This window comes from Microtus pennsylvanicus, chromosome 7, assembly GCF_037038515.1.
Source record: "Microtus pennsylvanicus isolate mMicPen1 chromosome 7, mMicPen1.hap1, whole genome shotgun sequence".
NCBI lineage: Eukaryota > Metazoa > Chordata > Mammalia > Rodentia > Cricetidae > Microtus > Microtus pennsylvanicus.
In genome coordinates, this window is record NC_134585.1 from 83,068,675 (window position 1) to 83,091,525 (window position 22,851).

Consider the following 22,851-nt stretch of genomic DNA (forward strand, 5'->3'; position numbering starts at 1 on the left):
CCAGACAACTAGAGACAATGGCGCCTACCTTCTCCAAGAAGTAGGCAGCAACGCTTTGACTTCTTTCTGCTCATCTCTAAACTTGAAGCAATTGTCTGGAGGAGCCAAGCACTTTTAATAGAAATCAAGCTTTTCTTAAAGTTTTAATGCTGCTTGAAATTTTGAAAGCACCGATTGTGTAAGTGCAGCTGGCAGAAGAGACTTAAGCTAAGGCAGAGAGTGTCGTTCAAAAAGGAAAAAGTATTTATTAATTCGAAGATTGACAGAAAGGGGGTAGTGAAGGAACGTGTACCTTACGAACTTAAGTGTTGAGTCCAGCTGGTGAGGTCAGGCTGGGTTCCCCCAGACCAACTCCCTGCACTTGACTAGGGCAACGCTGTATTGTTCTGAGGGAACTCACCTTAAACTGTAGAGTGGTGGTATGTGTTTAGAAAGAAAATCTTCCAAAAATTTCGATTGAAATTAATTATTTTAAAGCAGAATGGCTCACAAAGTATCTTTCTACATAAGTGATGGGGGAGGGGGGCGTGGTGAGCAGTTCATTAGTGGGGGTGGGGAGCAGTTCAGCATTGTTGAGGCTGTGAATTGTTGAAGCCCTGCTGGGACAGCCTATGAATCACAGCCATCGGTGACGTCCTACAGGGCTGCGACAGACACAACAGCCATGCAACAGATCATTTGTGATTGGAACGCCTGCATTAGAACGCAATCACAAACATGTGTTCTTTGTTTGCACCAAGTATGCTTGATAAACGTTGGCTGAGGACCCTGGCTAATGTGTAGATTTGATTTACTGCATTAAGACTACTTACTATGAATTTTGAGAATGGCTGCATTCAGAAGAAAATACCCCAAATTATGGAACTTGTCATAACTACTTTGAAAGTAGGTAAGACTCGAAACCAACGCTTTTCTGACTTTCTCCCATCCTTCCCTGCTCCCTCTCTCATGAAGCCACCAGACCAGTGTCCCCAGTCCCAAAGGCAAGCCAGAGAAGCTGGAATGCATCTCCCACAAAGCACGCCATAAAACTCTAACACGTTCTCCCTTTCCTTCGAAGGCACCAAGCATGCTGAGCAGAGAAACAAAAGCACATCTGGACAGACAGGCTCCCTGCCGTCCCCTCAGCTGCCTGCCTCCCATCACACCCTTCGGCCAGCATTGATGTAAGTCTCTCCATGATTTATCAAACCGAAGAAAAAAAGAAAGAAAGAGATACGTGTTCATAGCCTTCTAGGTAGTACTGTCCTGATGGCTCCAGGGTCACCAAACACTGCAGAAAATTCTTACACTTCTCCTTTGCGAACCATACTTTTGTTAGAGACTCCCAGCCACGAGCTCTATGACAGATGAAGAGAGTCGGTACAACTGGCTGCCTTTACAATGAGTAAAAGGACTATAGGAAAAAGAACCTACGGAACATTTGCTATTTTAAGTTTTAGAATCCATTTGGCTTGTATTCTTCCTTGATTTACAAAAAGTCTGGGCCACTTATGAAAATATTATCTTTTAAGAGCTAACCCTCCTCAGAGAGAAGTCAAGAGGAGCAACTGCAGTCATCACGTGGAAAATCGTGAACTTAGCCATAGTTGCTGAACTAATTCCTATGGATGTTTAAAAAATATATTAGTTTTTTCTATGTCCGCTTTCTTCCCCATTCTATTCCTTTGCTCTGAGGTATCTGAAGATAATTTATGAGGACAGGTGAAGATGAGAGGAGCTATGGAAAAGAGAAATACTGGGTGCTAGCAACAAAGTGTGTGCTTAATGGAGATATACTTACATCAATTCTACATTATATATGTCTATTACTATCTATTAGGCATATCTATATATAATATATAATATCACATATACTATTTACCCAAGTATAAGGGTATATTTTCTTTTCACATGGAGCAATAAGTATCTTGTACTTTGCACTGTTATCAGAGTTAAAACCAATAAACCATCATAGCATACCATCCAAATACCAACTTATCAAAAGGGACATGGTTGCCTTCTGTATAATCAAAGAGCCAATCAATGGCTATCTATTCAAACTAATCAAAGTATCTCCCTTTTCTCTTTGTTTTTGTTCTTTATTTCATAATGTCTTATTCTATTGACATTATCTGCTCCACTAAGATGACTTCAAGCCACTGAGGAATCCCTAGTGCCCTACCCAGGGCAGGACTTATTAAATATGTATGAAGAAAGTTTGCTATTGTGTGTTCCAGCTCTTGGCCCATCCTTATAACCCCACACATTTCAGACACTTCCCTAGAATGCACAGAAGCCTTTCTGTTCATTTTTAACAAGACAGACCACCTCTGCCTTTAGAGAAAGGCTCCAGCTCTTGACGGCAATGGAGCTATCTCAAAATAAGTTAAAAACTCTCACGGGCTCACTATTAAATATTAATTCAGATATAGAAAGTATTAATGTTGGATGTTGTCAACATTGCTTAAAAATGAAAATGCTAAGGATATGAATGAAGCTATTGGGAATGGCGTATTAAAGCAGAGGATGTTGTTAAAGATGCCAGACCTAAACACAGGTTCACCCCACACATCAAGACAAACGATAGGAGAAATAAAAAACAGCAACAGGGGGTTGCCTTTTCCTAAGGAGGTGAAAGAATATCAAATAGCCATGTGAGTGACTGAAAGACGCTTATTAAAATAGTTTACATTTCCACAACGGTTTCAAACTTAATGGGAAAATTCTCTCATGGTTTCATTTCTGACATTTCCTTACCTCAGACAAAATGCTTTCTTTTTCAACATTATGATTTAATCATAAACCGAAATCTTAAAAATTTATGACCGGGGTTAGCATCGCGATCCTAAGTAATAGCATGGCAAATGGCATCGCACAAAGGCTTAACCTCTTACCGTCAAATCCATCTTCCTCTGACCCCAGCTCATCGTCTGAGCAGATGTTGAGGACGTTCACCAGCATTTCAGTGACTGCAGCCAGACAGGGAAGAAAGGGAGGACAGTCCAGTCAGACCTCTACAGTGCTGTCATTGCTCACTAGCCTACTATGCAACAGCACGCCAAAGGTGAGCCATTTCTGCGCTTCCATCCTTACCCACAACGTCTGGATCCATATCTGCCATTATCCATCATAAATGGAAACTTGCTGTTTGATTCCAGTACGCTTGTGAAAATTAAATTATTATTTCATCTTTATGAAACCTCCTACCAATACTTATTAAATATGGGTCAACAGAAAGTAGGGGAAAACAAATACTGGATGTGAGGATCCTATAAATCTACAAAGGAAAAAAGAACAGTCTTGGAATTTTGCATTTATTTCCACAGTGATGCTGCCCGATCTAGATTAGATTACAGACTTCTGGTCATCAGGGACTGAGCAAATGCCAGGTTCCTTTTTGTTAATTTGTCCAATCCTCTATAAAATTCAGCTTCGTGATAGGTGAGTAGCTTTGCATTTAATAAAAACTGCTGATGGATGAGCTAATGCACTTCAAGTAGATTTGGGAATATTGATCTGCAGAAATAAATATGTTGGCAGAAATATCATTACATTTAGTTTCCAAAAAGTCTCAAAGATACTCAAAGATGAACTAGAAATTAGCAAAGTAAGTGGACGGTAATAGGTTTATAGACCAGCAATGTGCACGCTATCACGTTTAATGTTTCTTGACACTTGCTTGGGTTTTATCAAGCTGTTCATGAGAGGCCCACGCATCATCAGAAACTGTTTTTAAGGTTACACAGCATTTCAAGAAATAATCTTTATCAACCAAAGACCCACGATAAGGAAACACCATTGGTGCCGACATTAATCTAGAGTTCAATTATCAAAGCTGAGCTACGTTTTCCAACATACCACTGTTGTCTTTTACAAAGAGTATGGTCAAAATTCCAACAATGAACAGAAGGCACCCACCTAAAGGGTGTTTTGTCATGCGTGGTAGTTGTCAGGCTCCATGCTGTCTGAGTATCCACAGCAGGCAACATCTGAGCCTGTCTGCATGCTGGGACTGATCAGTGCAGGAGCCTGGAGCATGGAGTCCCACAGAGGGGAGGGACATGGTCACAAGGCACCTGCGATTTACTTGGGCGTAAGGGAAAACCTTCTTCGCTGACAACTCATTGCTTGCCTTGTGGGAATATTATCAGGTATTTAAATTTCAAAAAATCCCCCATAAGTCTTGTAGCTTTTCTCTAAAACTGTATCTGAAGCACAAGGAAACGATCTTCATACACTGTCACGGCCTTCTTCTGGACCACATGGAAAAATGCGTGAGGAATGAGTCAGTGTTTGTTAGGCCTGGCTACAGCTCAGGGGCTCCTGGCTTTTGCATATCTATCTATATGTATATAGCTGTACCTGAGGGAGGGACCTGGTCAATTGTCCTCATCAACTTAGGTCATAAAACCCAATATGAAAAAGTTCAACCAAACCTCCATATATGGGCTATCTATGAATGCTTCAGCATTGCCAGGGCATAAATTTCATTTTTCCCCCATATAGCTGTATCTACAATCATCAATTGATAGATTTCTTTTTCTTTTCTTTTTTTTTTTTTTTTTGCTGATGTTTGGATTAGAAAAGAAATGAGGAAGTAAGGAAAACTGTAGAAAGAGGAATGGAGGAACAGAAGAACCCAATTCTGAAATATTGGTGCAAGTCAGCCAATAGGTAACTCTTTAAACACAAATATTTCCTGTTGGAGTAACATAGTAGGAAATGCTCTGGTGTCCTTCGAGATGCTGCAGGCACTAGTCAGTGCCACACAATCATGAACAAGGGAAGCATGACCGCCCTAATTTGTGATGATAAAACATGACTTCGGGACTACATTTCCAAAGAGTAAGAAGGAAAGACCGGATAACACTTTACTTCCACTGTTTCAGAGAGTGCTATTGCTCAACAATGGGGCTGCGCACATATTGAATATCCTTGTTCCCCCTGAATCTACTCAGGCCATCAGGTCACCAGGCCAGGGCATGTCCTCATAGCCCTCCTCCCACGGTAGAGACCATGAATGCTATTGGTTAGAACACACCATTTTTCTCTGCATGTTCCTGGTGACACAGAACACAGCTCTCGCTTCTCCTGACAGCGTACCTTTCTCCCCAACAAATGGCAGCGACCAGGTGAAGACATCCATGAAATTCGGGAGCCAGTATGGGTGGGGAGAACAGTTGAACTGCCTGATGTTCATCACGTTGTTCTCGTACTTCAACACTGCAGCTGAAAGCAAAGCAACACGGGAGGACATCAGAGCTAGCGCACAGTGCTGGTTTTGAAGGCGTGGTTTCAGTTGACCAAGAAAATTCAACGATTTGAATGAAGTTCCAAACCATGAGAACAAATGGCCTCATCAGCCGCATTTCCTGACTTGCTCCTTAGAGGAAGCTACTGTGTGCACAATGTTTGAGTAGTAATTTAAAGTGACATTATCGTTTGAAAAATATCTCTGCAATGTAGTTAAGCAATTATCAAGAATCAGATCAAGAGCCTCCTGTATTCAGGAACGTTCTTGTCTTACTATTTGACGGTAAGAAAAAGGGGGTACTGCTAGGTGGGTCTGACATAATTTAGTAATCGCCTCTCTCTCTCTCTCTCTCTCTCTCTCTCTCTCTCTCTCTCTCTCTCTCATACACACACGCACACACACACACAAACACACAATAGCATACCTTTTCCTCTGGTAACAATCATAATAGTTATATTAATCAGCATAAATTATACCACATTTTTATTAACTATAGTAAGATATTTGGATTTAATGCCATATAAAATAACACAGTGTTGACTCTAGCCTTGACTTCTGAAAGGGCTATGGCAGCCAAGGCCTCCAGAAGCAAAGCTGCCTGCTTCTCTCTATGGTACCTGCGTCGTTATTTGTGGGCTAGATAGACTCTCAGGCGAGTGCGGCTACTCTCACTTCTTACTGCATTTGGAAATTCCACCGGCGCCAATCCTGGTCAATCGACACAGGGCAAGCAGGGTGCTGTGAATAGTTTCAGTGAAGGTGGAGTTATATGTTTCAGGGCGGGCCTCTAGCTTATGGCTTGACAACAGTAACCTATGGGACAGACTCAGGTTAAATTTACACCTGCTTTTTCTACTCACTGTCCTTTCTGTTGCTACCTGAAAAGACACAAAACAAAGATATTTTCCTCTAAATGACAGCCCTTTAACGACGATGCCCTCACATTTCTGCCCAAACTATATAAGAGTTCATTTTCATTATCCTTACCCAACGTGGCTGGCATTGCACTGAGAGTGTGTCATGGCTAGATCCAGAATAATGTAAAATGAGCTATTTACATTGACTGGTCAAATACAGAGAGTTGTTTTATTACTTTGCATTTTAAGCTGACCTTTATATGAGAAATATGCTCTAACTTTGTGATTATAGATCACAGAACAAGTCTTTAAACTATAAAATGCCTTCATTGGGTTTGCATTTTCACAACAATGCAGAGTCTCTGAGACAATGCTCTCTTTAACATAGCAATGTCTCCAAAACCAATGCCTCATCTGGAATGTTTCCTGTCGTGGATTTCTATGAAATCCAAGCCCTTTGCCGGGGTCTGAGCCCAAACTCTGTCCTCTCAGTGGAACCCTTCTTGGTTTTCTTTGATAGACAGATCATGTCTCTTCCTTGAATTCTAAAAGCTTAGTTAGACTTACATACAGATGCCAACAAACATTGATAAGGGTCAAACTACATATATGTATCTAAATAGGCTTTAGGTTTTCTTGTCTCCTGTAGCATTTTACTCAGACTTGATCTGAGAGGCTGAAATAAATTCTCCCAACCCTTCTACAACATTCAAGCAACGCCCCTCATCCTTTTGGTCTCCTTCACGGAAGACTTTTCACCCTATCATGGATCTGGATGCATGCCAGACAGCCAAAAAACTGAAAGTGTGACTCAGGACCAACAGAGTCTTTTCAGTAGGCATGATGAGTGCCCGGATTCAGAAACCACACATCTTTTTGTGTTATGATTTGCCTACTGTAAGCATTAGGCTGCATTTTAAAGATGCAGATGTTTTTAGCAACTTGCAGTTAACTTGTATTTGTGTGCAGGGAGGCTTGTGCTTTAAATTATAGACCTAGTTGATTAATATGGCTCCAGAAAACATAGAATCAGGCACTTCGGGAACACAGATGGTACAGTTAGCATAGACTGGAAGGAAGCTGGAATTCTCCTCTTCTGAGAGAATATGGAATCCTGCATATATTTCTGGAAATGGCCTTTTTGCACTGTCCTATTATTTATGCAACATGCCATTTGCCAAAAGCAAAGCAAAACAACCATAAAAACACCTTGACAAATTACCATACCCGCACTTCTGATCTTCAGGACAAAGTATTTTTAGTGTCCTACATTATTATTTGAGCACAAGATTCATGCTAAAATTTTTACAATTTGTTACGATTGCATTTGTTTTTTATATCTTAAAAAGAATCTTTCAGGGTTCAAAGCTGTCTTTTCAGAGTAATTATTCCTTAACCCCCTCCCACAATGTTTTATTAACACTAGGTGGTAGTTTAGCAGGAGAAAAGAGAGACAGGGGGGCTCGCCCTTGCTAACCATGGATTCCATACACATGGATTCCACCAAGCCTGCCTGCAAAGGTTGGGTAAAAAGGAAAACTGTCAATACTGAACTTCTCTTGCCATCAGTCCCTAATCAGTTCAGCGTAGCAGCTTTTCACAGGGCACTGCCGCTGTGCTCACTATTATGAGTGATGTGGGACATAGAGGATGATGTCTGTAGGTTAAGGACACACTGCACCATTTTATGTATGGGTCATGAGCATCTGTGGATGCTGGTATTCACAGAGGCCTTGGGATCCATTCCTAGTTGTTGCCAGAACAATACTGCCCTGGATGGAGCACAGGGAGAAGCTTTATGAAATACTTCACTCGATTCTCAAAAGAAATCTGAGAAGCAGTGTGTGTGTGTGTGTGTATGTGTGTGTGTGTGTGTGTGTGTGTGTGTGTGTGTGTGTGTGTGTGAGGGGAGGGGGTAGGAGGTGGAAAGAGAGTGAAGAGGGAGAGGACACATGCCCTTATCTGCAGACAGAGCAACTGCAGTGGGGAAATGGAGAAACTTGCTCGATTATGCAACCAACAACAGACACATCTCACCCCCTTTCTCCTCAGCTTTTCCTGACACTAAACCCGTTCCTTTCCGTTATTCCCCGCTGTCCTTCATAAATTATACATGCACGGATGCGAGTCCTAGCTGTGATACTGATTTAGCTTTGGATGTGGTGTTCATATTTAAAGATGGTTCAACTTTTGCCAAAGTACATGCTCTAGCCAAACGGGATGCAAGTTCCCCATCGAAGGCTGCCCTGTCGGTGAATTAAAGAGAGGCTGTGTTCTGTGGAGCAGCAAGGCAGAAGCGGTTCATTTGTTTCAACATCAGCTCACCACGGCTTACTTCAGGACCTCCTGAGAAAGCTACGACCGCTTATTTTGTTTATTAATGATGGGAATGATACATGTCAATAGGAGTACACTTAGCGACTAGGCATAGCGGGGCACTCGGTTTATACACATAATCACAAATCACCATGTTTGACTGAAGTGTCCTCACCATTTCTCTTTGAGAGTGAGCAGAGGTGAAATGAGTGCTCGTCCACACTTTCAAACAGTGGAAGCCAACTCTGGCCTAAATACAAACCATCTATCTCACATACACACACAGTTGCCATAGCAACACAAAGCATTCAATGCCGACCAAAGTTTGGACAGACTAGTTTTCCTGACACATTACTTTCTAAAGATGAACAGAAGTCTGGAAGGCCAAGCACCTGAACAACACTATTTTGTCTCTAATTACTTCAGACATTCCAGGGTCACTTAATGCCTCTAGGTTAGGTCTCACTTTCCTTCCCTGTACATGCGAGTTTATCTAGAAAATTTAAATGAACTCTTTCCGACTTATGTGGCATTAATAAAATTTTAGAAAAAAAACCCCTCATAATAAGTACAATGACAGATCAGTGTTCTCGGTGATTTCCTTATTCTCTGTATAAAAATTATGAATTTTAACTTAAAATGCAGACCCTCCATAGATATTCCTTTCTGCAGTGACATGACAGAGTCGTGCTAGAACCCTCTGAGCAGCTCACATTCACAAGTTACTCAGAAGCTTTGACATTTTTGCACAATAATTATGTATTATCACAATACATAAGAAAATAGCCCCATAAGTCTGAAACATCGACTTTCACAAAATTCAGTTAACATTTCATCTTCCACCTCCCACATTTTCCTTCCCTGACACCTGCCCCCGCCTGTCACCAATTACAAAATTCATCTAGAGCCCTGAGAGTGTGCTTCTCTCTGAAACATCTGAGGCACACGTGCAGTGAACAAAATTCAGATGATTGTATTTGCACAAACACTGGAGACACCTACTAAAATTTTTGGGAGAAACAAAGAAAACAAAACAAAACAAAAGCCAAGTGTCCTGTCTATCAACCGCTGTCACTTTTCCAAGACGTGACGTCACTTACATGCGTCCCAGAGGGATGCAGAGACACCGTGACATGTTTGTGGGCCTGAAGTTATTTACCGTGACTTACAGCAGACCAGACAGCATGGAAACAAATGGCTCTCTCTTGTGGCTGCAGATGTGAAAATCTGCCAGAGGAGACCGCCATGCAGTGGGAGGACTACGAACCCTACACATTTGGAGGCTCGTTCTTCTTGTGATGTCAGAATAAATCATTTTAGAATTATGCAATTACTTGGTCCAATCATTTTCATTGCACCTGAAGAAGTTCATCTTCAAAGGCATGTTTCCATCTATTGAAAACCAGCAACCAAGGGCCCAGCACTGCTAGTGAAATGGATACTGGACTTTATTTACTTATTGCGATTATGGCAGACAAGGCAAGGACTCTACTGTGGGGTTCTACCTTAAATACTTGACTACTTTCTGTAGCATCACTGGCTCCTTGCATCCAGCGAAGCTCAACGAAGAGAGTCCACACATCATTATATTGCTGGGCCATACCACACACCAAATCTCTGAACCATAGTCAGATCTTTAGAAAAGGAGGTTTCTGTGATTTTAAAGTTGTTAGGGCACACTATGACACCAGTGTCTATCTCTGACCTCCACCAGCATGTACACACACACACACACACACACACACACACACACACACACACACACACTTCACTTAATAAGAACTTTGCACAAGTTGTCAACATCTTTTTCTATCAATATTAAGAGAAGCTCCTAACAAAGCAAGAATAATGACAAGGACAGCAAAACCCAATTCAAGAGAAGTTTTCAAAACTTTATACCAAGACATAACCAGCTCATCAAAATACAAACTTAGCACATTAGCACATTCCAGGCAGATTTCAAGAGGAATACACAATCCCTTCTCTGAGAAAATAAACACCTCTCCCAATTATACATATCAACTATATATGACACCATGCTGCTCCCAACATGCCCAGACACTCAGCACACATCTTGTAGGGTAGGGGAGATCACAAATCGAAGTGTATTCTTTTTCTTACCCTTGCTATATCTTTTATCCCCTTACCTGTAACTGATCATCTATTTCCATCTTAAAGAGTTGGAGAAGAGGGTAGGAACAGCAAAAAAAGTGTAAAAGATACCAAATGGGGGCATGCTAGAAGAACAATCATCATAATCTAGCCTGAAATAGCAAAAAAAAATTCATAATAGATCCATGATGTGACTTCCTTCCAATTTTCCCACCCACAGATGCTCTGGTGGAAAAACTAGCATCACCGTGTTCCTTTTGCTAAGTCCCACCTCTATAGGAGGCAAAAGGCTTGGAGAAAAAGGTCTTAGAGTGAGACCCCTGTGCTCAGAATATTTTCTAGTAGCAGTTTTTGACCTGTGTGGGATGCTGTAGGCAAGGGGTTTCTGATTCTGGAAGAAATACTGTGCATTTTCAGTTTGTATTTTCTCCTAAAGACTACTTTTGTGAGATATGGTTTCTATTTATTATTATATAAACATATGCATGTATATTCTATGTATGTACCCTTTCCATAATATCCTATGCATTACATGAATAGATTCCATGGTCTGTTGCATGCTAAATCTGACTCTAACTCCAGCTTCTGGCCTCCGTTCTGTGTCCTGCTTGATGGCTTTCATGTATGATAGTTTGTAATACCATCGATGGCTTAAGCAAAGAACAACTTACCAAGCCATGATAGCTACTGTACATGCTGAGAGAATGCCTCTGCAAGCCCTATACCCCACAAGCTTAGGTACAAAACGCACGCTCAAGCCACTTGTGAAGATGGATGTCAAGCCTTCAATTTCCAGTTAACTTAACCACAGTGACAATCGTTGGTATGAGAAACTCAGCTGGTTTACTATGTGACTCAGTGTGGAAGACAGAGTTCTTCACAGGCAAGCCATTAGTCAGCTCCATGTAGTGAGTGAGCCAAGGAGTCTTTACTCTTACTTGCTATAAACGGTATCTACTACTTGAAATGCAATCACAATTTTGTAAACTTCAGCTTTGCTTCATATTTAAGGGGATGCAGCATATTTTCAGAATATATACATAGCAGAAGGTTTTCTGTGATGAAACAAATCAATCAGCAACTTACTGGGCTATTTATTATTATTAATGTCGTGTGGTCAGATGGTGTGGGAAGTCCTTCTGTACATGTGTTGCTTCTATTGGTTAATAAAGAAGGTGCTTTCAGCCAATGACTTAACAGAATATAGCCAGGCTGGAAGATATATATATATATATATATATATATATATATATATATATGTATATATCGAGAGAGAGAGAGAGAGAGAGAGAGAGAGAGTAGGCGGGCTCAGTGAGAAGCCATGTAGCTGTCAGAGGAGAAAGATGGGAGCCTCCAGTTGGAACCTTGACAAGAGGTCATGAGCCTTGTGGTAAGTTATAAAATAATAGAAATGTAAGAGCTAGCAAAAAATATGCATTAGCTAATAAGCCAAGCAGTATTGTAATTAATATAGTTTCTAAGTGATTGTTATGAATGAACAGCTTCCAACAACAGTCAGAGATCTACGTTCTACAGTAAGTCTCAGGGACACAGAGGCATACCCCCATGTATAGCCCATTTGTACACCGTAGTCTCCTTAATTGCTAGACAGGAAATGCATTTCTAGCCACCATACAGCTTTTATTTGTGTCAAGGAACTTAAAATATCTTTTAAAACTTTGTTACATACTTCTTTGTGTAAAATATGGATGATTATTTTCATACAATGAAGGAAACAGAGTGGATCAGATGCTTCTGTGCGAAGACTCTGACCCAATGTTAGGACTCACCCGCGCATGCACATACTCATGCTCATCTGGACACACGATGCCCTCCTTTCTTTTTCTGTCAGCACAGGGCTGGATGTGGGCTTTTCACATGCTAGACCAAGCCCCTCCACTGTGCTATCTTACAGTTTTCTAATTCCTGACAGTTCTTGTGCAGGCTAGACTTCAGTTTGCTGGGTGGTTCAGGCAGGCCTCCTGTGGGAATTTTCTCCTTGGCTCCTGTGTTTCTTTTTTAAGCACCGTATCAGCCAATGTTTTAAGCATGCTGATTGTTTGGATGCAGAATTTGGGGGTGAAGGAGTGGGAGAAAAGGATGAAGATGTACAAATCCTTTTATTCATTTAAGGTCATGCATGCCACGCTTGGCATGAGTTGTGGTGAAGGAAAGATCAAAGGGAGGAAACAGAAAAAGCAAGGAAAAGGGGAGAAATAGCAGTAAAGAGAAGGTAGGTAAATGACAAAGATGTTTTCCAAATGACACTAAAACCAGAACTCATTACATAGGGGCAGAAATCTAACGGGTGCAGGTGGAAAGTAGGAAAGAGACACCCTGTCACCTCAGAAATAAAATGAGGTGTATGGACTTAGCAGTGACTCAGAACCAAGGGTGTCATAAAAGTTACCACACAGGCCACCACAAACTCCAGCTCAAGGCTTGATATAGGCGGAAAAGAGAAAGGCAGCTCTGTAATGGCGCACAGATAAACATCTCCTGGGTCTGGTTACCTTGTAACACCATGTCCATAGACCTCCCATCAACATTATTCTCTATGGAAGACTATGGATACTGTCTGGGAAAGACCAAGAGAGAGGCTCTCATGGTCTACCATTTTCAGATAATGAATACCAAGTGACCATCCACCCACTGACTCAATATCATTACCTCTGTTTTCTCTGTTAAATGCTGTGTAAAGATTCCTAGATTAGTAGGTTTCAGTCCAGTGTAAGAATCTAATCAACCACTAGACTAATAAAAAATGTATTTCAGTGTATCAAGATGCATTCCCAGTTGTCTTGTTCAACTAGTAAAAGGGCACTCAGTAGAGGATCTGTGGGCAGGATACAGGCTTCAGCATGATGGGGAAGAGGCATGGCAACTCTAAAAATAACCTTAAAAAATAAAAACTTAAATCAGTAAAAAAAAAAAAAAAAACCCAACAGGATTTGGGTAGAATGGGTAGTGTTGCTTCTCCTAGGATACCCTCCTAAGGTCATTTTATTTAACGAATGGGTTGGTAATAGAATTCATTCTTAATACATTTACTCTCACTAACATTTGGGGATATTTAAAGACATTTTAAAATCTGTTAAGGGGCTGTAGAGATAGCTCTTACAGGACCTGGATTAGATTCTTAGCACCCACATGGCAGCTCACAGCCTTCTGTAACTCCAGTGCAGGGGTTCTAGTGCCCTCTCTTGGCCTTCTTGAGTAATGTATGCACATGGTGAACAGATATGTACCCAGGCAGGACATCCACACACATAAAATAAAAAGGAAGGTTTAAAAACATTTTCAGAAATTGTTCAATTAGCTTACACCATAGTAGGTCTCTTTACGACGTTTTCTAACATATTTAGATCTACACAATCTTCTGAAATGAAATTCAGGGAGTTTATAGGCAATGAGCAACAAGAAGCAAGTATCTTCCTTGGGCTATTCCTTCGCTGAAGGTTTGCGATGACCCCCCTGATGAAACTCATTATGTAGTGGTGCTTTCTGCAAAAGTGGGGATGCTGCTACAGCTGCTACAAAAGGGGTCTATACAGATCAATTCAATTAAAATGTGGAGTATAGGTCAGTGATAACTGGGTTCGATGCTCAGGTCCTATAAGGTGGCAGGAGACCAGTGCCTCCTGAGAGCTTTCCTCTGACCTCCACAGGCATTCTGTGGCAAGGGCACACCTGTATTCCAATACACACACATACACAATTAATGAATTAAAACATGTAGTGGGAGGAATTCAAAGTTATTAAACCTTTATGTGCAAGATTCTATTTTACTTCCTTCCCACACATGGAATGTTTACGTGGATGCCAGGGAAGGCTTGTCTGAAATGATCCTGTTTCACAGTTGGCTTCTAGTAACAGCACACACACAGCAGAGCTGACCGAATCCAAGGAGGGGGTAAATGCTCCAAGGGACACACTTAAAATGAGAGCTGGATTACTTATCTTAGAAAACAATGTAAAAAGTATTCCCACACCAACAATGCAATATCTGGATGCATAATGTTTATACAGTCTTACAGTGTCAGGAAAGGACTTGAATCTGAAAAGCTCTCCTTTCTTACTGTCACATATACACAGAAGAGCTATGGGTGAGGAGGCAGGTCATGTGCGCTCTGCCCCGAGGACGCTGATGCAGACAGGCACTGGCGGAACAGTGTGAGGGATGGGAATGGTCAGTGTGGACTCCAAAATCAAACCACTGAGATTCACCTTCTACCCTGTCCTGAGAGCTTCAGGGACCTGTGGGACAAATATGTCACCACTTGTCTCTTGCGGACTCTTTATTTATCAACAAAAGCAATAAGATTACAAGGTGGTTAATCTGTAAAAGCTGAAAGATCACAACAATTTACACACAGGAACTCTCTGAGCCTGGTCTGTCATATGGTAAGCACTTAAAATGTTGCTCTGAGTGTATACAACTGCAGGAATAACCTAAACACCATACGTATACTACACTGTGAGCACTGGACGTCCATGTAAAACATGTGTTACCCGCTTCCGTCTGTAAGTATAAATATGAAGGGGCATCACTCTAGGTGAGCATGGGAAGGGAACAGAAAGTGTTACAGTGGGATTCATGCTCAGGACAGGGTCCTACACACGAGAGGGAGTGCACAATCACACACTGCTGAATGCTCCAAGGTAGATTTCTATCCTTCCATCCTACAAGAGAGATTTATCAGAACAACCAAACCTACCTAATTTTGAGTTTTCCCCAGATTATTACGTGAACCTCTTTTCTAAGCCCTCAAACTAGTAACGAAAAGTTATGAATGTTAAAGGGTTCTATTTTTGGTTTCTGATTCATCTTTCAATAAAGGCTTGGTCCACTTTCTCAGGAGATCTTAGGCTTAAGAATAATCATCAAGTGTTATTTTTCTAGTGCAGATGATTCTACCATGATTATAAGGAGTCAAGAACTAGAATGATTATTTAACAAATGAAAAAGAAACAGTATGAAATTGAATATCTTAAATTGTTTTTGTTTCATCCCCCAAATAAAAGTGTTAACAAAAACAATAAACTTATAACTTATGACTTATTACAAATTACAAAATGTTATAATGGTTCTATGTTTATACTTTTTATATTCATATGTGATGAGGTAAAAAGTTGCTTAGGCCCAATTAGCAGGATCTCAAGCTTTCGAGGGGATGAGGGGAAAGCAAGTGGCAAGAAGGCCCTGCTGTGGGGAAAATTCTGCGGCTGAATCTTAGGCAACTTGTAAAGCCAATAGTGAGCCCCCTTAAGCCTGCAGTTACCGGAGACAGCATTGCCTGCTCATGTATTCTAAGTCAGGCACGGGGCTCTGCAGAAACAGACATTTTCCTAAAAACTAAAACAGTAATAATAAAAACAAAGCAAAGCAAAAATTCAACCACTATTTAATTTTGTAGGCAAATGAGTTTTTTTGATAGGTTGTATAACAAGAGACAAATATGTTACTCAGGGATGCCTGGGCACAGATGCCCGGCTCTCCTTCCAGAAGACCTACCAGTGCTTCTCCCACCCACGACTAGGACGATCATCTAGTTGACTTTGAATTTCATTTATAAACCGAGGGATAGAATATCAACATCCAGGTGGCAGTGCTGGGAGATCACGGTCAAGATGAACCAAACTTCTCGGGTGTGATGACATCATACTACATAGAGGGGGCCATGGAGGGCTGCCGCTAGGAGCGAAGGACCACAGCAATACAGCTTCTAAAATGTATCTGCTGGAGGGCGTCCACATCATGACTGTTAAGATGATTCCTATCCCTTTGGATCCTTAAGTCAGTCATTAACCAGTGCTCTGCTCCTAGTCTCTTCCTGATGAGAAGGCACTCTGTTTCTACTTGCGACTGATTTCTCTGTACTTTTCTCAAGACCGTGACTACCTTCTCGTTGTAGACGATTTGAAAACATCAAGATTTGATAGAGGATATCTTTTCATGAGCAATTCACATCATCTAACCTAAAAATCCCAAACATCATAGTCTGTACAGTTCTGAATCTCAACTGTCTGACAAATGATGCTCTTGCTCACGTCCTAGACCAAATTTTGACCACGCTCTTCCTCACGCCCCTTAACACTCCACTGACACTTTTTCCCATGGCCATTTTCACGTCTGGTCTTGACTGCTGAGTTTTGCTGCCATTCCTCTCACATACAAAAATACATTTAATAAATGTCCTTACCATTACCGCCCGTCAGTAGCCAACTCTGGAGCTCAACCACAGATCCCTGGTATGTACACTAACATATCTCTGCATACACCCCATGTCTGCATATATCTGCTTACCCACTTATCCAAAAACTCATCGGAACCTGAGAACTGCCTTGGTGGGGACACCTTTGTCACCTACCTGAGATTCTGTTCAGTCACATTTAGAGACAGTAGGTTTCCTGTCAATACTGATGGGGGGAGGCTAATCTATAAGGACAGTTACACTTTAATAATCTAAAGGACCTGCCTGTTTCTATGAAGGTATAAAATACAGTGTTATTTTTCTTCCCTAGACGTTTATTCCAAGATCTGGTCAAACTGTCCAAAGCATCATTTGTATCTGGTCCAGCTTTTTGCTAGTCACAAATGATTTTGCTCTTAACTGTCTCTTTTTGAGTTAAGCTATTCCTGTCTTCACGGATTAATTTCCACTCATCTATCTTGCTTTTCCCTTACTTATAGCACTACTCAAACATATTAAATCATTACTGAAAGAAGTAATTAATTGTATCTACCATGATGACAGAGCCTAAGGCACATTAGGGCAAAGACCAAGTTTAACACATAGCCCAGATATCCTGCAGCATGGTGCATTCTATGTAGCTAATTACTGTAGCAGAAAAAGGCAGTAGTAAATTACTAATATAAACTTGTTCAGTGCCGATGAACTGGGCAGGAACAGCTCCAAATGGAAACAACTGCACATTAAACACATGTCTGGCCCACGCTAGCTTTGGTTTGGAAGTCGCGCCATAAGCCCGTTATATTCTCATAATTCCACCTGGCCTGAGAGAGTCACTTCTGTCTCATTGTGCAGAAGCTTCACTAACCATAGTGTGACTACTATTCTTGGTGGTCATTGTCTCTAACCGTCAAAGATTACCTCACAGAACCCTCCCTGCTGTTCTCCCATCGATTATGTCGCTGAAAGTCTTGCAACTCAGTTTTGTTGCCTGGCTTTTTAAAATTCTAGCTAACATTGATTTTATTCAAATCAAGCAATCCACGCTGTTAGCAGTGAATAATTGACTCCCACTCCCATATACTGTACAAGCTGTTAGCATAATAGCTGTAAAGTGCTTCAGAAATTTGACACAAAAGTCTTTTGACATTATGTTCCAACGGAAGAATACACCTTTCTTTTCTCATTCAGTCTCTCTTTTCTCGTGAGAGAATTTCTGCTTTATAAAAAGGTTCCCCACATGCAAACAGTTTTCTCCTCTCCCCAAAGGACTGTGACTAACCCAAAGCAAGAGATAAGAGCTGAAGAGCCACACAGATCTCAAAGACAGCAAATCCCTGCCTTCTCCTGTGCTCAAGTCCCTGGTTATCATGCTGGAACCATGCACCAAGAGGCGACACACTCAGTTTAGGAGAAGGAGTTTTCTGCCCCCAAGAAATAGTGCTACATGGAAGAATGGGAAGAAGGGTCTAAGGGCATTCTGGAATGACATCCGATTGTCTTCATTTTTAATGCCTTGGGTTTTATTTAACTCTCCTAAGTGCCGAAGAACAGTCTGTGCTATTTGTCAATGACTATGACATGAAAGTGTTTTGGGAAGGCATTCTCTTCCTTGGCGCTTTCTGTTTGCTTGTTTGACTGTGATAGGGTATCATTTAGCCCAGGTTAGTGTGGACATTGGTGGCTGATGATGCTCTTCCAGTCTTGATCACCTCCCAAGGGCTGACATTACAGACAAGCAGGTACCTTTCTTATTTTTCCTTAGACTTAACAGAAAAACCTTTAAAAGACTGTAGCACAATATTTACACTGCACATACTTAAGGCGGATTACAGGAGCATGGTGCGAAATGCTCTGGCCAATGTCCACGCCCAGACAAATGTTGAAAACCTTCATCTAACTAATCCAAGTAACCTTTTATTAGTTTAATTCAAAATAAATTTGGTGCTTTAAAAATTCACGAGCCTTGACTTTTTATATCTTTCCTACAAAAATTGAGGATTCTTTTATGTCTGGATCAAAATTTTAAACAAGACGTTCCCTAACTATTCAGAAAATTCTTTCTTGCCAAATGCATTTCCTGTGGACCCCCATTAACAGTTTAGACTGTCAGTAAGTCCCCAGCATCCTGCTTAATGACTGCCTCGGAGCACAGGAAGCAGACGGTGTGCCCTATTATATTTGGAGTTCTTGCCTCTCTAAGGACAGCACATCTTTGCTAGGAACCATGGCTGTACCATGTCCATGGACACCTCCACCCTTAGCTTCAAGGGAGGCCTGTCATAGTCACTGTGGCCTCGGAAACAGTTAGGCAGCTATAGCACACTTCGTCTAGCTTTCCTCACTCTCAGAGCTGAGAGTGAGGTCTGGGGGTAGTATCTACTCACTGCAGGCAAAACAGGCATGCAGAGAGAGGGACAGGATAAGATGTGGGGCAGTAGCGAGACAGGCCACTTTGCTTTTTGGAGCAGGATTCCTGGTAACATTAGAAAGCATAGGAGGAGGGGAGGAGCGTGACAATCCTGGCAGGAAGAAAATATTTCAAAGGCTTTATCCCATGTTTTTTCAGTCACAGTCCAGCTGGCCTTGGTGAGCTCCCACTAGATCAGCCCCCTTGTCTCAGTGGGTGGGTGCGCCCCTCATGGTCCTGACTTCCTTGCTCATCTTCTCCCTCCTTCTGCTCCTCGTTGGGACCTTGGGAGCTCAGACCAGTGCTCCAGTGTGGGTCCCTGTCCCCATCTCCATCCATCACCAGATGAAGGTTCTATGGTGATATGCAAGATATTCGTCAGTATTGCTATAGGATAGGGTCATTTCAGGTTGCCTATCCTCAGCTGCCCAAGGGACTAACAGGGGACATCACCATGGGTTCCTGGGAGCCCCTCTAGGGTCAAGTCTCTTGCCAACCCTAAAGAGGCTCCCTTAACTAAGAATTGTGGTTCTCTGAACATGGCAAACAATGAGGGCTGATGAGAAGCCAAGGACATTGGCACAGGGTTTTGACCCTACTTCATGTTCTGGCTTTGTGGGAGCCTAGCCAGTCTGGTTGTTCACCTTCCTAGACATGGACGGAGTGGGGAGGACCTTGGACTTTCCACAGGGCAGGGAAACCTGACTGCTCCATGGACTGGAGAGGGAGGGGGAGAGGAGTTTGGGGGAGGGGGAGAGGGGTGGGAGGAGGGGGAGGAAAAGGGGAGGCTGGGAGGAAGCGGATACTTTCTTTCCTTTTCTCAATAAAAAAAAAAATATTTCAAAGGCAGACTTATGCCCTACATTTGCCATACTATAGTGTTGAAACAATAGACCTCAAGAAATTGGAATTCCCCCAGGAATCTCATGCTGGTAGAAGAAAAGAAAGTTGAAGCGTGGTGCCAGCCAGAAGGGGAACTGGCATCCTAGAAAGAGAATTTACTTAGCGCTGACAACAGTCAGAGCCGGACAGTAATGATGGCCTGGACCACACCTTGACCACAGCGTCTCCAATGTGCATGCCTCTTGCTCTCTATTTAAACCTAAGTTTCATGTCAGGACCTTAGAGATGTAGCTGGAAGGGCAGGCTAACTAGATCTCTCTGTCCCTGTTTGTGACATGGGTACAGGAAATAAATGTCCTTTCTCTGCTTTTCACTATTCGTTATTCAATAGTCCCATTAAGGAAAGGTGGCCTACCCTGGCTTCTGGGGGCTGTCAGGGTCCAGGCTTGGATGCCCTTCTGTGAGAGGATAGCCATCACACACATGAAGACGTGTACTACTCTAATTCCAGTTCGCAGCATGCTCAGAAACAGGATTCGTGCTTCCCTGCCCTGCCTGGGCTATTCTTCACCTCATGTGTTATTTGACTGATGTCTCTTTTGCTAAAGAGACATTCCCTCCATAATACCCTGACCAATGGCTACTAATTAATCCTTTCTCCACATTCTGTCCCCTGCTCTGACACACCAAGCACACCAAGTCATTTTAAAACCAGGACTCAACTTCCTGGCGGAAGGTAGACCTGACTCATTCAGGTCCCCTTTCCTCCCAGCTAGCATATAATGCCCTTTGGCTTCCCTATTTGTTCAGGAAGCAGGTAGGGCATTTTAGAACGCCAGTTCAGAACTGTGGGTTGCATCCCAATTCATGACTTCCTGGTTGAAGGAGTTCGTGAGAAGCACTGACTATAGGCATTCGCTTTGCATACAGAAACAGGGAGGGCCAGCTAAGATTTACCTTGAAGCTTAATATTCCTTTTAAAGAATTGAACCTGTACTTGTTCAGCTCTGAAGGTGATTTCATGGTATGGGTTCCATAAATCCTATTGTAATTTTAAACTGTAACTTCTCTTTTGCTAGACACAACTTTGCTGAACAAACACAGCTACAGAAGCAGTATACACATGTAGCCTTTTTAAGGAGCATGAGTTGGGGTAAAAAAAGTCTGTATCTACTAGAGAGAAGATAGTATCTCTATTATACATCAGATACAGTCTAGAAAACAGCTAAGAAGCAGCAGTGCAGTAACCCCACCTCTGAACAACTGAACCCCTTTCTTTCTTTAAGCATAGAAGGGACTAGCAAAAAGAGGAATGGTAACAAAATGTTAACCATCAAGTAAGAATCATTTTAAGCATGAGCACACACAGTACTTAAGATTTAATCAAGTTTTTACACTTACCTTTGTTATTGTACACATCTAAGTAATTTGGTGCTGAGAAAATGGTAATCAGAGAAGGGAAGCCTGTTGTTTGGCTTTTCCTGTACATGCGGTACCTACAGGCAACAAACACAAGGTAAGGGGAATGAGCATGGGCACCCAACTACATACATCTGCAAACAGGAACTCAGTTAAGTTCCGCCTTTCAAAGAGGATCCAATGGCATATGCTAAATCAAATCTCTCTAAGTCTTTTGAACATAGGCACAGATCTATTTCAGGAGCGACAGGAAGGCAAATCTCCAATCACATGTGTGGTTTTCCAAATGGGTAGCTTTTAAACTTAGCAAACCTCAGGGGTGGGTGGAATCCAGAAGAAGTATAATTCACTTTCAGGTGTTCAACAGAAAATATACAGGCTAGAGTTTTCAGAGACTGGGCCAGTCCAGAGAGTTGAGACCCAGGCCAGTCATTCTGTAAACCGTTCTTGACAAGGTTACATATAAACCTTTTGCTTGAGTGATTTCGTAGGGTACAGTGATACTTTTTTCCTTCAAGAATGTCTCATCACATCTATGAATTTTGCTAATTGAGACATTCTATTTTAGAATTGTCTGTATTATAGGTCTCTGCTGGTGTCTGCACAGCAAAGGTTATTGTCTCAGCAGGGTGAGATCTGATCAACTGGTACTGAACAGAGCATCCATGAGAACTTCTGGAAAGAAACCACCCTATTACTTCTCTTCCACCAGGGCAAAAATAATTTGCAATATAACACTTCAATTATCTATCAAAAAGAACAGGAGGCAGAGCCTCTCTTTCCATCCCCATGAAAATGTGTCTCATGATTTCTGTCTTATGAATTATGAATATCAACTTAGAAACATTCATATACAACACAATCTTATCGTTTCTTCATATATATATATATATATGTATATATATATATTATATATTTAAAATTTTTGTCCTTTTCCTTTTCCCTGGTTGCTGAGTTCTAAGAGTTGCCCAAATAGCACCTTTACACGGACAGCCACTTTAACGGTTTAAATTCTAAACAGATTTTGATTTTTTTCTTTCTAGAAATACTCAGACATTGGCTTTTCCCAAAAGAAACACCCCCATTAAAAACCTTTTAAAATATTTCCGATGTATTTTGTTATTTAGTTATGCTTTGTTTGGGGTAGGGGCAGGGGTTGTCATAGTGTTAAGCAAGAATATACCCTTTCTCCCCCAAAGGAACAAGAAAACGTTATTGAAAGACTAATTGACTATCTATCAGATATGCTGCGAGCAAGTGGGGGCTTCTCAAGGGAAGAGTACTTGGTTAAGACACATATTCCTACTAGTACTTGGACTTTATAAGATGAGGTTGCTTAGGGCTACTTCAAGATTAAGTAAATAAATAAATAAATAACAAAACTACATGACATGTCCTCAACTTACCCAAACAATTAAGAAACTGGTCATTTTAAACAAAAATATTTTATACTAATTGACTTTA

At 41.5% G+C, this 22,851-nt stretch overlaps 1 protein-coding gene across 2 annotated transcripts in view; it reads right to left on the minus strand.

Moving 5' to 3' along the window:
- Nucleotides 1-22,851, minus strand: part of Ppp3ca (protein phosphatase 3 catalytic subunit alpha) — a 277,448-nt gene that overhangs the window by 27,818 nt on the left and 226,779 nt on the right. For both annotated transcript variants that reach the window (XM_075981271.1, XM_075981272.1), the window contains exons 8-10: nucleotides 21,370-21,464; nucleotides 5,086-5,211; nucleotides 2,877-2,951 (exon numbers count right to left, since the gene is read on the minus strand). In XM_075981271.1, coding sequence (XP_075837386.1) covers nucleotides 2,877-2,951; nucleotides 5,086-5,211; nucleotides 21,370-21,464 — 296 coding nt within the window. The remainder of the gene's footprint in view (nucleotides 1-2,876; nucleotides 2,952-5,085; nucleotides 5,212-21,369; nucleotides 21,465-22,851) is intronic.